This window comes from Phyllostomus hastatus, unplaced genomic scaffold (assembly GCF_019186645.2).
Source record: "Phyllostomus hastatus isolate PE091 unplaced genomic scaffold, TTU_PhHast_1.1 phas_scaffold_501, whole genome shotgun sequence".
Lineage (NCBI taxonomy): Eukaryota > Metazoa > Chordata > Mammalia > Chiroptera > Phyllostomidae > Phyllostomus > Phyllostomus hastatus.
Window position 1 is genome coordinate 11,395,718 of NW_025334033.1, and position 14,264 is coordinate 11,409,981.

Sequence of the window (14,264 nt, forward strand, 5' to 3'; positions counted from 1 at the left end):
TACCAGCTAGTCCCGCCCGCCGGATGCAAACGCTACGCAGCCAATCGGCGGCTGCCACACTACGGCCCGAGCCCGGCTGGGGGGGTTGGGATCTCCGGCTTCAGGTCCGGCTAGGCTAGAAGCGAGAGCGCAGGCAGAGGGTGCGTGGTCGCAGGCCCGACTCCCGCAGTCCCCACGGAGCCCCGACCCTGCAGGCCGCCCCACCTCACCTCGTCGCCATGCGCCTCCGCCGCACAGCACTGTTCCCTGGCGTGACGCTGCTTCTCGCCGTGGCCCGCCTAGTTGCTGCCTCCGACGTGCTGGAACTCACGGACGACAACTTCGAGAGTCGCATCTCCGACACGGGCTCTGCGGGCCTCATGCTCGTCGAGTTCTTTGCCCCTTGGTGAGGCCACTGAGCCGGGAGAGGGAGGGAGGGCCAGGCTGGGCTGGGCCGGGGGCGAAGGCGCGGGAACAGTTGGGCCTACGCAGCGCAGGGCCCTCCACCGTTCCAGCCGGCCCGGCTGCGGCCGGCAAATTTCCCAGCTCTGGGGATCCGAGGTACCTCGAGGGCGGAAAAGTGGGTGCTGATCCACGGGGGCGAGACCCGAGAAGGAAACCCGAAGGCCCCTCTCACGCAGGGCCACATCCTTATCTCAGTGCTCTTGTGGCACTTCCTATTTGTAGAGGGTTTAACCACCACTCTACCCCCCTTGGATGGGTATCTTTCTGAGTGAGTCAGTATTAATGTTCTCCATTCTAGAGACTAGGCATTCCAAGGCCTTGTACTGGAAGCGAACGTTCTTCTTAGTGGAGGGGTCCTGGGCCCCTAGGGTACTTCCTTTCTTCTGGCCCCTGGCCCCGCAGCCATTGATTTTTAGCCAAGGTCACTCAGTGGTTGCGGAATGGTCATAAGTGCTTTTTGGGACAAGCAATTATTTTGTCCATCGCACGGTGCACACTTCCTCCATTAAGTTGATCCTTTATTTCCCAGAACCAGCAGAATCCTGTCAAAAAGAAAGAGTAGGTGAACAAGAGTAATTTTCATCAGAGTCTGCCTAAAATGTCAGCTTTAATTAGGAATCTTAGAAAAACGCCAAAAATGTTCCAATGAGAAAATAACCAGTGTTGGAGGAATACTCTAGGGTGATTTCACTGAACAAGAGTGTAAATTTCTTGGGATAGAACTAACTCAAAATAAAAAGCAGGGGATGGGATGGGAGCAAATAGGGCTTCTGGCCCAGTAATAAATCTTTGAGTTTTATTTATTTTTTTAACCCCAAGTCTTTACCACAGCAGACTGCAAGCAATGATTATCTTAATTCATGAGATAGCTCAGTATATCCATGCTAATTAACAGTACTTAATTTTTCCACCCCTACCACAATTACTCTTGATTAAAAACTATCTGTATTCAAAAGTATCTGTAAAACAAAGTGTAGAACTTTCACCTGCTTCTAACTCTGGTCTTCACTGCAGAGGCTCCAGGGGCTTGTTGAGGGTTTCACTAGAAGTCCTGTAGTGAAGACCACCTGAATTAGAAGCAGGTGCTGGAAGCAAGGAATTTTGTTTTTAGCTTGTGACAGATTTTGTATCCAGGGCATTCCTGTGGCTAACTGGCAGTACTGATTACATATCATAGGTGGTCTTTATACATCTTTAGGCTCATATTAGGTCTTAGAAACAACTCTTCCCAATCATATAACCATGCTGTTAACTTTAAGGAGGTGTCACTGTAATTAGAATGGCTGTTTCAAAACTGGGTGGTGCTTCAGTGACTACAGGGATCAGCACGAAGTGAGTTGCAGGAAAATTGTGGACAGTTAGGCTTAGTTTAAAGCAGATTTTTTTTTTTTGATTGAAGGTGTTCTTTCCTACTTTAAAATTGTTGCATGTGCTTCTCTAAGAACTACACATCCCGGCATGCACTAAACTATTCCAAAAAGTGGGTGGATCTCTGCTTGTAATTGGTTTAGAAGGTAAGGTCGTTCTCCGCAGTGCAGACAGGAAGGATCAGTTTTCTGAATGAGTAATGTGGAAGCAAGGAAGTCTCCTGTTGATAATATCCTTATTTCTTAACATTCATCTATTTTTATTTGTTAATACTTAAGCTGGAAATGTTTTTTGACTGCTATATTCCTTTGTACAAATTAAGGGCATGAGCTCACAATTTAGGAACAGTTAAGAATCTTTAGTAAGAGTAAAGTGAACCTATTTTGAGCAGGTTCTTTTTCTGCTTTGTCTTGGGGTACTTTTCTACTTTCACTTTAAAAGTAAAAGTGAAAGATTTCCTAGCAGTTGATTCTGTAGGCTAATATTTCCATTATGGAGTTAATCATCTATGTAATTTGTAAGACTGGGAGTATCCGAATTTCTCTGAGGAAATAAATAGCACTATTTAAATGTTTGTGATAATTTCTGAAAGTTTTTTGATCAATGTTAAGTAATTTTTAAGTCTTCAACATCTTACATTGTAGATTTATGCCCTACCCTCTACGGCAGTAGTATTAAATAATGATATTTGATATACAGTGTTTCTAGAATATAGATAAAGACTGAGGATAGTATAAAATGGAATATTTAATACTGTTTATTTTTATATATGCTGATTCCTTTACTTGGAATTCCTGCCCCTGCACAATAGACCCTCCTCCCAGCTCCCAAATTGATCTTTCCAACAAAATTTAGCTCAAAAGTTCCTTCTACCTGCCCTGAACAACTAATTAGTTGCTCTCTCTTCTCTGTTAGGACTTAATAATAATATCTCGCCCCTACCAGATTGGTGTTCCTTTAGGGAAACGACTATATATCAATTTTTCTGTCAGAGGCTAAAATAGCCTTTGGCATAGGTCAGCCATGAAGTGATGATTGATGAATCTTGAGTAAGTAGATGTTGGGATTCATTATTAATTGCTAAGTGCCATTCCTGAAGATGGATGTGATTATTTGTGTTTTCATATTATCTAGGAGTTAGTGAAAGAAGTAGTGGTTAATGCTTTTTAAATAAAATATACATTGATTTTTAGAGAGAAAGAGAAGGGGGGAAAGAGAAACATCGATTTGTTGTCCCACTTATTTATGCACTCATTGGTTGATTCCTGTATGTGTCCTGACCAGGAATCTAGCCAGTAAGCTTGGCATATTGGGATGACACTAACCGACCAAGCTACCTGACCAGGACAGTGGTAGTTAATCTCGATGTTCACTTTCAAACTCTACTTTAGCTTCATTTGTCAGAATCGCAGGTGTTTTAGAGAATTTGTCCAAATTCTCAGGGTGGGTTTTTTTTTTTTTTTAAGATTTTCTTCTTCTTTTAAATATTATTTTTTATTTATTTTATTTTATTTTTTTATTTTTAAAGAAAGAGGGGACCTGGCTGGCATAGCTCAGTGGATTGAGCGCGGGCTGAGAACCAAAGTGTCGCAGGTTCGATTCCCAGCCAGGGTACATGCCTGGGCTGCAGGCCATGACCCCCAACAACTGCACACTGATGTTTCTCTCTCTCTCTCTTTCTCCCTCCCTTTCCTCTCTAAAATAAATAAATAAATAAAAATCTTAAAAAAAAAAAAAGAGGGGAAGGAAAGAAGAAAGAGGGAGAGATACATTGGTGTGTGAGAGATACATGGTTGGTTGCTTCTCACATGCCCCCAATCTGGGGTCCTGGCCCACAACCCAGGCATGCACCCTGACTGGGGATCAGCCAACCAACCGAACCACACCTGTCAGGGCTGATTTTTGGGGGGGTGGGGGGAGAGATCAGTGTGAGAGAAAAACATCAACTGGTTCCCATACACACTCTGATTGGGGACTGGGGAATCAACCCACAGCCTTCTGGTGCACATGTCAGTGCTCCAACCAACTAGGCCACCAGGCCAGGGCTAACCACTAAATTTTGCCACAGCCAACAATTATTATCTTAACCCATGGGATAGCTCAATATATTCGTACTAATTAACAGTGCTTAATTTTTCCATCCCTGCCACAATTACCCGTGATTAAAAACTATCTGTAATCAAAAGTGTCAGTAAAACAAAGTACAGGGCAGGACGAAAGTAGATTTACAGCTTTAACTATGTGAAACACAGTTTATTCTTGTATTATTAATTATTGTATTTTCCATGTAGACAACTGTAGACCTACTTTTGCCCCACCCTGTATGTAACTTTTACTTGCTTCTAACTCTGGTCTTCACTGCAGGGCTTCAACTGACTTGTTGAGAGTTACCCTACAAGTCCTGTAGTGAAGACCACCTGAACCAGAAAGATATTCTGGAGGTAGCGAATTTTGTTTTCAGCCTTCTTGGCAATTACAGCATAGTCAACAGAAATCTCTCTTGTGTTTCTTCTTTATTCTCACTGTTACCATTTTGGGCCAAGTTTTCATTTCTGCCATTTGAAATATATTATCTCTAGGTGGCATTATTTTTATCTCTGCTTTTACCACTTGTCAATCCTATATATTGCTTTTAACAACGAGCACTTCACAGTTCTCCGAATATATCATTCTCACTAGTAACTTTATCTTTGTTTTACCCTTCCTCTTATCTGAAATATCCTACCATGTTCTTTTTGAAGCTTTAAATGCTTTTTTTAAAAATTACATTATAATGCTATTACAGTTGTCCTAATTTTTCCTCCTTTGCCCCCGCTCCACACAGCACCCCCAACTCCCTCAAGCAATCCTCACACCATTGTTAATGTCCATGGGTCATGCCTGTAAGTTCTCTGACTACTCCATCTCCTATACTGTGCTTTACATCCTCGTGGCTATTCTGTAACTACCTATTTGCATTTCTTAATCCCTACACCTCTTCATCCATTCCCCCACACCCCCTTCCATCTGTCAGTCATCAAAATACTCTCTGTATCCATCATTCTGTCTTTGTTCTTCTTGTTGCTTAGTTTGTTTTTTAGATTTGTTTGTTGATAGATACGTATTTTTTTGCCATTTTATTATTTATATTTTTGATCTTAAAGAAGACCCTTTAACATTTCATATAATGCTGGTTTGGTGATGATGAATCCTTTAGCTTTTTCTTCTTCATCTGTCCTTTGATTCTAAATGATCTTTTGCTAGGTGCAGCAGTTTTGGCTGTAGGTCCCTACTTTTCTTGACTTTGAATATTTCTTGTCAATCCCGTCTAGCCTACAAAGTTTCTTTTGAGAAATCAGCTGAGAGTCTTATGGAAACTCCCCTGTGGGTAACTAACTTTTCTCTTGCTGCTTTTAAGATTCTCTCTTTATCTTTAACCTTTGACATTTTAATTATGGTGTGTCTTGGAGTGGGCCTCTTTGCGTCCATCTTATTTAGGATTCTGTGCTTTCTGGACTTGCATGTCTACATTTCCTTCACCAAATTAGGGAAGTTTTCTTTTATTACTTTTTCAAATAGATTTCCAATTTCTTGCTCTTTCTGTTCTTCTGGCACCCATATGATGCGAATGTTAGACTTCTTGGAGTTGTCCCAGAGGCTACTTACACTATCTTTTTTTTTTTTTTTTGGATTCTTTTTCCTTCTTATTCTGATTGGTTGTTTTTTCTTCCTTATGTTCCAAATCATTGATTTGATTCTCGGTTTCATCCACTCTACTGTTGTTTCCCTCTAAATTGTTCTTTATTTCAATTAGTGTATCCTTCATTTCTGACTGGATCTTTTTTATGCTGTTGAGGTCCTCAGTAAGTTCCTTGAGCATCCTTATAATCAGTGCTTTGAACTCTGCATCTGATAAATTGCTTATCTTCATTTTGTTTAGTTCTTTTTCTGGAGTTTTGATCTGTTCTTTCATTTGGGCCGTATTTCTTTGTTTCCTCATTTTTGCAACCTCCCTGTGTTTGTTTCTATGTATTAGGTAGAGCTGCTTTGACTCCGTGTCTTGGTAGTGTGCCCTAATGTAGTAGGTGTCCTGGGGGGTCCAGTGGCACAGCCTCCCTGATCACCCAAGCTGGGTACTCAAGGTACACCCTTCTTGACCCTTCTTGTAGTTGAGCCTTGATTGCTGTTGGCAGATCAGTGAGAGGGATTTACCAGGCCAGTCAGCTGCAAGGACTGATTGTGACCACTTACCACCAACCTCCACCCTCCATGAAGGATCAGCTGTTCAGTGGCAGGGTGGTGATGCTCCAGTGTGGTCTGTAGCTGTCCACTGGGTACACTGGCCCTAGGGTTTCCCAAGTTGTACAGGTCAAGGTCAGCCCCCATGTTTTTCCCAGGGCCACCCTGCCTGAGTTACAAAGCAATCTGAGATGGCTGCTACCTGTGCTAGGCTTGGAGATTTCCAGGCGAAGCCAAGCTGTGAATCAAGGCTGCTAGTTCCGGGCCTGTGGCTCACTGAGGCCAGCTGCTGCTTCTTTGAGAGGATTTAGGAAGTTGTGAAGTATGAGCTATGACTGGCCATGCATACAGAAAAGCAGCTTGGGTGGGCTTGTATGTTGGGTGGGCAGAGTGTCTGGGGATCTCCAGAGTGGATCAAACAGTGTTCGCCAAGTTGATGGAGTGTCAGATAAGGCACCAGCTTCCTGGCTCTGTAGGGAGAGGGTTTAGAAAAGGAACAATGGCCTCTGTGTTTGATTATGTTCCCAAAGCCTGGATTTCTCAGATAAATAGGTTATTTTATTATATTAGATCAGTTGTAACTTTTATATTTTTGCTATAGGTCAAGTACACAGATTTCAATTTATTATGCATTATTAAAGGAATACAGAGAATATAATGAATAGTACCATAATTCAGATACATCTAAGATGCCACTGGTTGTGAGAGGAACCACTATTTTGTCTCATAGAAAAAGAAATGTTACTATTGAAAAACTATTACATGATTGCAAGACACATCCCAATTTCAGATACCGTAAAATGTGCATCTATGAAATATGGCAAAAGGAATACTATTTATTCACCTCTCAGTCTAAAAAAAATAAAGCCAGTATAGTTGAAGGTCCCTGTGTACCCCTTCCCCATCTTATGCACTCTCCTGTTCTGAATTTGTTATTTATCATTTAGTCCTTTATACATTTAGTGATTATGTGTATAACCTTAACCAACACCTAATATAATATTACAGTTCTTTTTTAATGTTGCTTTTCCTTCATTATACTTTGTAATGATGATTTTTGAATAAGACTTCTAAAGACCTTGAAGAATATAAGCTCTTATAATTATTTGTTTTAAATACATTTTAGGGGGAAATGTTTCCAAATTGCTTATTCATCACTTAAATGTTGAGGCTGTTGGCTATGAAATATATCAGCTCAAGTTTTTACCGTGTTTCCCTTTGTTTCCTGATTCTTTTTATTTTTGCTGTCTGTCAAGAGATTACAAAACCACTCAGCTTCTCAAAGTGATCCCTCTGCAACACACCCATTTGCTTGTGAAGAGATGGTACACAGTGGGTGCTAGAGTATACTAAGGAGGAGGGTGTTACCCCCTTCCTCATTGCACATACAGTGTACCTATGGGACAGTTAGCACTTTCCCACAGAGGAGCAGGTGTTTCTGGTGGCCTTCTGGGAACATGTTAATTGATGTAATGTTTTATAATCACTTCTTATAGCCAGGTGAACTGTGTAGCTGTAAAAATCAGGACTACAGCCTTAAATATGTTCAGATGCTATGCTAAAATTCATTTGAGAGGGGAAAATCCTCCAATGAGCTGCTAGAATAGCTATTTATAACAAATGAGTGCCTTCTGGGCCTCAGTCTGTTACCCCCTCAAATTGGGTTTCTGATCAAAGAGAGTCAGTCATATTGAAGGAATGGAGAAAAAGTTCTTGACGGTGATTCTTACTGAGTTAATAATCATACTTGGGACCTTACTGGTTTCAGTCACTGTATTTTTTAAGAAACACAGTGTTGTTATCTTAAGGGAAAAATATTGCTATCTTGTCCTTCATTTTGCCCTCAATAATTGGTCAAAAGAGCTTGAGCCCTTTACCTTTTTAATGTGGAGTACACTTTTGACTACTGTTTTCAGGACTTAGTCACACTTTTATTGAGAAAATAGATACTGCTCTGGACTGAGCCAGTCCTGTAGAGTCAGCCTCAGACTAGAGATAGTACTTTTACCTTCTGAGAGCTCTGGCTTACCCTAATTACTGATGGCTGTTGTTCAGGTGATGCTTTTGCTTTTGGAAGCAGCTACTAGGTCAAAAGTAGTGTTATAGTTTGAGATTTTTCCTGGAGAAATAAAGGTAACTCATTCCTAGTATTAAACTAAAAATTTGGCTTAAAAAAATATATCTGTGTAGGTGTGGACACTGCAAGAGGCTGGCCCCTGAATATGAAGCTGCAGCCACCAGGTTAAAAGGAATAGTCCCATTAGCAAAGGTGAGTATAGATGGATTCTTCATGAAAGGAAATGAGGTATTTTAAGTAATAGTTTATAAAATTGATATTTACTCTTACAATGCTAAGAGAGAACACTAGTTTCTGGGCAAATACACAGCTGACTATTTTATCAATTATGGTTTCAAAAGATTCAAAGTAGAACTAAGGGAATAATTGGCAAAAGAAACAAGTAAAATAGGGTAAATAAGAATTAAAATGCAAATATAGAAGGTAAAAGTACAGTAGTTAAGGTTAGAGGAAAATTATTGTTGAGTAAATGAGTTCCCTAAACTATCATACGGTAGTTACATGTAGGAAAATGACATGAGGGTGTTGATAAGTGTGTAAGTAGCTGATCAACCATAAGCTTAGTATGTTCTTCTACAACCAAAGTAATACTTAAGTATTTTGCAGTTTTTCTGTATTAAACCCATAGTTGTTCCATTCGTAAAGCTCACATCTCTGCCAGTCTCAGATAGTTCATACATATTTATTTAGACTCTCTGAAATTGCTTTTAATTGTAATGTTCTATGGCAGCTTGCCATAGAAAAAAAGAGTTTGGTCTTGATTTAATTTCTGTCTCCTGGCTAAAGCCTATAGACACATTACTTTTTTGAACCTCAGTTGATGCTAAAGCATTGGGAGTATGCCAAATGACTATATAGATGGAAATTACTTTCCCTCCTCCTCATTGGTCTCACCAGATGGCATGTTATAGTCCAGATTCATACTAGCTCAGGGAGTATGCTCAAGTATTGGTACCTTTGCTAGTAACTAGGTGATTTGCCAAATCAAATTATACCCCACTGCAGCTAAAGGGTATGTACACCTATACATACATCCCCCTGTTGATAATCATTACTAAAATAAGTCCCTGTTACTAACTTAAATGATTTATCCCTCACATGTTCTGAGGTCGAAAAAAGGTGGAGACTGCTTTAGACCATAGAGACTGCAAGGGCAGAATTTAAACTGTCATTTGTGTGTTTTGTATGAGGCCCAGGAACCTAATTTTAAAGATTTCTTTAGGTGGTTCTTATTTAGCCAGCCCAGCACTAGTCTGCCTTTGAAATCTAATGTTCTGTGGAGTGTATGTCAAGAATTGCTTGATGCCTGTATGACTTGACCAGTCTTAATATTTTGGGAATATAGGAAGAACCTGTAACAGGCATTTGGATAACAAGTGGTGTATGCATTTTAATCTTTAGGTTGATTGTACTGCCAACACAAACACCTGTAATAAGTATGGAGTCAGTGGATATCCAACCCTGAAGATTTTCAGAGATGGTGAAGAAGCAGGTGCTTATGATGGGCCCAGGACTGCTGGTAAGGATCTTCAACTACATTCCAAAACTGAATTTGTTATGTCCCCTCTTCTTTGTAGTGGGAACATGACTTTTTCTATGCAACGTATTTTTGTTCTTTAAAATTCCTCATCTAAGAGGACAGTTTGGTAACAAAAGACTTCTTAAATGAACAGATTATGTAAATAATATAGAAATTTGAATTTGAGAATTATAAGATCAAGCAGGCATTTTTTCATTTGACAAGTATTGAGTATTCTGTGCAAGTGCTCAGTATTTATTGGTAAACAAAATACACAGGGCTCCTATGCTTGTGTTGCTTACATTCTGGAAGATGAAGAAAAGGCACAAACATGTTCAAAAATACACATAGGTAGCCACCACCTCATATCTGTTAGGATGACTGTTATTGCAAAGCAGACAAACACAAATAAACAGAAAATACCACGTGTTAGTGGGGATGTAGAGAAACTGGAACCCTTTTGAATTACTAGTGTGAATGTAAAATGGTGTAGCTGATACTGAAAACGGTGTGGTAGATACTGAAAAATTAAAAATAGAATTACCATATGATCTCCACCAATTCTACCTGGGTATGCACCCCAAAGAGTTGAAAGCGGGGTCTCAAAGAGATGCTTATATACCCATGTTTATACCTGCATTAGTTATGATAAACCTGAATGTCCTTCAGCAAATGAATAGATATACAAAATGTGGTATATTAATAATAGGATTTATATATAAATGTGTATATCATACAATAAACACATTTAAAAGGAAGAACATGAACAACATGGTTGAACCTAGAAGACATCATGCTAAGTGAGATGAGCTGGTCACAAAAAAGACAAATACTATGTGAGTCCACCGATGTGAAGGTCCTACAGTAGTTAAATTCATGGAGACAGAATGTAGAATGGTGGTTGCAAGGGACTGTGAGGAGGACAAAGTGGGGAGTTATTTGATGGATGGAGTTGCAGTTTTGCAAGATGAAAACAGTACTGGAGATTAGTTGTACAACAGTGTGAAGGTACTTAATGCCACAGAACTGTGCAATTAAAAATGGTTAAGGCCCTGGCTGGTGTGGCTCAGTGGATTGAGCGCCGGCCTGTGAACCAAAGGGTGACTGGTTTGATTCCCAGTCAGAGCACGTGCCTGGGTTGCAGGCCAGGTCCCCAGTTGGAGGGTGCTTGAGAGGCAACCACACATTGATGTTTCTCTCCCACTCTTTCTTCCTCCCTTTCCCTCTCTAAAAATAAAACCTTTTAAAAAATGGTTAAGTTGGTAAATTTTATGTTGTCTATTTTACCACAGTTAAAAAAAAATTTTTTTTAAGATTTTATTTACTGATTTTTAGAGGGAGGGAAGGGGACTGAGAAAGGGAGAGAAACATCAGTGTGTGGTTGACTCTCACGTGGCCCCCATTGGGGACCTGACCTGCAACCAATGCATGTGCCCTGACCAGGAATCGAGCCAGTAACCCTTTGGTTTGCAGCTGGCGCTCAATCCACTGAGCCACACCAGCCAGGGCTACAGTTAAAAAATATTCGGTGTAAAAATGAATGGATAAGATAAATTCAGTTAGTGATAAGAGCACTAAGAGAGAAAAAGAAGTCCTGGCCGAGTGGCTCAGTTGGTTGGAGTGTTCTATGCACCAAAAGGTTGCAGGTTTGATCTCTGGGGTGCATGTAAGAGGCAGTTGATCAATGTTTCTCTTTCTCCCTTCTCCTCTCTCTAAAATCAATAAAAATATCCTCAGGTGAGGATTTAAAAGAAGAAAGAAAAATAAAACCAGATGATGTGGTCTTGGAAGTACCACGTAGTCAGGGTGATCAGGGAAGGGAAGTTTGAGCTGAGACCTGAATGATAGGAATGGGCCAGCAATGAGAAGATCTGGATCAGAGCCTTCCAGGCAAGAGGAAAGCAAAAAGGACTTAGGGTGTAACTGAGCTTAGTGTATTCAAGGTACACAGAGACCATGTGGCTGGAATACAATTAGCAAGGCTGACTGACAGGTGAAGTTTGTAATGTAAATAGGGACTGGATCCTATAAGGCCCATAATTGATGAGAAAAAAATATTTCTGTATGAACGAAGATAGTTTTATCTTGAATCTGTCAAATATTCAGGCATATTTTACCTTTTATGGTAGTAAGGTATAGGAAAGGGGTTCAGTTAGGTGACATGAATTTTTTTTTCCAGTATGATGGTTATTCATATACAAAGCTATACAAGGCTATACATAGCATGACCCATTACTAATTCTGATGTAATCTGAAGACTGTTTCACTTTAGGACTTTTGTCCTGGCTATATTCACAGCCTGAAATGAACTTCCCCTGTGGTTGCATGGCTTGCTCCTTTTTGTTACTCAGATCATGGCTTAAATTTTACCTTCTACCCCCCCTAGGTTTTCCCAGAACATCAGACCTAAGGTCATTAAAAAAAAAAAAAAAAAAAGATCACATCATCCTTTCTGCACAGCACAGATTTTTAAAAATTATTTCTTTATTTGGAAATTTATTTTATTCTCTATTATGGGATCTGTTTGAAGATTTACTTGGTAGCAAGCTCCAAGAGAGCAGAGACATTGTTTGGTGTATTTGCAGCTCTGTTCCCAGCACCTAGCCTGGCGTGTGTAGCAGATACTCAGGAACTCTTTGTTAAATGCATGAATAAATATTTTGGCCCAACTGAGATCATTTAGATGACACTCAGAAATTTTTTTTTCTTTTCTGAATTTAAAATCATTAATGAAGAACTCATGTCACCTTTCAGATTTTATTGTTGATAGTTTTGTGAAGAGCTAGCAATTAGAGTTTAATTAATGTAGTTTTTCTAAAGTTGGACAGGTCTTAAGTAAAAGATGAACCCAACCAGAATGCTGCTAGGTAAATATTCTCACTTGAGCTGCAATGTATTTTTTTCCTTTCTTCCTTTTAATAAAGATTTTTTTTTGTTTATTTTTAGAGGGAGGGGAAGGGAGAAAGAGAGGGAGAGAAACATCAATGTGTGGTTGCATCTCATGCACCTCCTACTGGGAACTTGACCCGCAACCCAGTCATGTGCCCTGAACAGGAATCAAACAGGTGATTTTTCAGTATCTGGGATGAGGCCCAGCCTACTGAGCTACACTAGTCAGAGATTTTTATTTTTTATTTTTTAACTCAATGCCTGAGCATCTGACTGGGAAGTGAGATATTTGGCTACCTAGGTAGGATGGATTTATTTTGTTCATTTATTCCTTTAAGAACTGTTATTTGCCATCCTGCATCAAGTGGTTACTCAGTACTCCCACTATACCTTCCAGAGTTTAAATACTCTTGAAGAAAAGTAACACTTTTCATCATAACACTAAGTTAAAGTTCTTTATAATAATTTATATCGTGATATAGTAATAACAGTCCCCTCAAAGACTAAACAGTTCATATCTAATTTCAACTAATGTGTTGGTAAAACCCCTCCCCTGCAAGGAATTGAGGAAAACATTAAAGAGGAAAAAAAATTCATGAATGGAAAGAGGAGAAAGAAAAAACTAACTACCTTACAAAAATACAAAATAGGTTCAATCGTGTTGAAAGAGTTAAACAGTATTCCATCTTAGTTAGGAAATCATTAAGAGTACTCAAAGAGAAAAGGGGTGGACCAGGTAGACTGTTAAGGAGAATTGCACAGCCTCTGTCTGGCCTCTAAGAACTTTGAATCTGTGAATGGTTTCAATGTGCCCCAGGAGAAAGTAGAATAATTGTCCGCCTAGGCTTAAGGGATAAAAAGATTTGTGTGTGTGTGTGGTTTTATGTGGGATTATTTTTCTTCTAAACTATTTTACTTACCTAGCCCACTTCACCTCGGTAGGTAAGTGTGATTTGGGTGGATACCATTACACACAATAATTTGACCTCTGTGAAGTTAAACTATACAATCTGGCTTGTCATTGCATTTTCTGCTTTTAAAATTTAGTAAGGCTACAAGTAATTTTGTCCTATTTGAGAATTAGGGATTTGTTATTTGCACAATGGATGTTTCTTGAACTTATACGCTAGGTATTATTCTTAGACCTGGGTGTGTATCAGCAAAACAAAGAAAAATGCCTACCCATTTGGAATTTACTTTGTAATGGAGGGAGGGAGATACAAAATAATAAGGATAGAGTATATCAATTAGATGAATGAAAAGTGTTGTAGAGGAAGATAAACAGGGAAAGAGATAAAGGAGCTTTGGAAATCAAATAGGTTTTGGTTTACAGTAGAATGGTCAGGGAAGGCTTCATTAAGATGACATTTGAGTAAAGACCTAAAAGGTATGGAAGGGAGCCACATGGATATCGGAGGAAAGAGTGTGCAAGGCAGAGAGAATAACATGCACACAGTCATTATTTAACTTATACTCCTATAAAGACTTTATGACATTGCTGGTAGGGTTATAAATAAGTACAGTTTCTTTGGGGGGCAGTTTAACAATTATAAATGCATGTACTCTTTGACCCAGTGAATCTACCTCTAGGAATTTCTGCAGCAGATAGATATACTCAATCATGTGCAAAATAACATTAGTACAAAGATGTTTATTTTAGGATAATTTATAGCAGCAAGAACATTGAAACAAATGTCCATCTATTGTTGCTGGTTAAATAATTTTTGGTACATCCATACAAGGAAACAC

The 14,264-nt window shown here is 39.5% G+C and overlaps 1 protein-coding gene across 1 annotated transcript in view; it reads left to right on the forward strand.

Moving 5' to 3' along the window:
* The first annotated feature begins 76 nt into the window (after positions 1–76).
* PDIA3 (protein disulfide isomerase family A member 3) overlaps positions 77–14,264 on the forward strand; it is a 24,887-nt gene continuing 10,699 nt past the window's right edge. Inside the window, exons 1-3 of the mRNA XM_045823812.1 lie at positions 77–385; positions 8,221–8,299; positions 9,509–9,626. Of these exons, the coding sequence (XP_045679768.1) occupies positions 219–385; positions 8,221–8,299; positions 9,509–9,626 (364 nt within the window). The 5' untranslated portion in view covers positions 77–218. The remainder of the gene's footprint in view (positions 386–8,220; positions 8,300–9,508; positions 9,627–14,264) is intronic.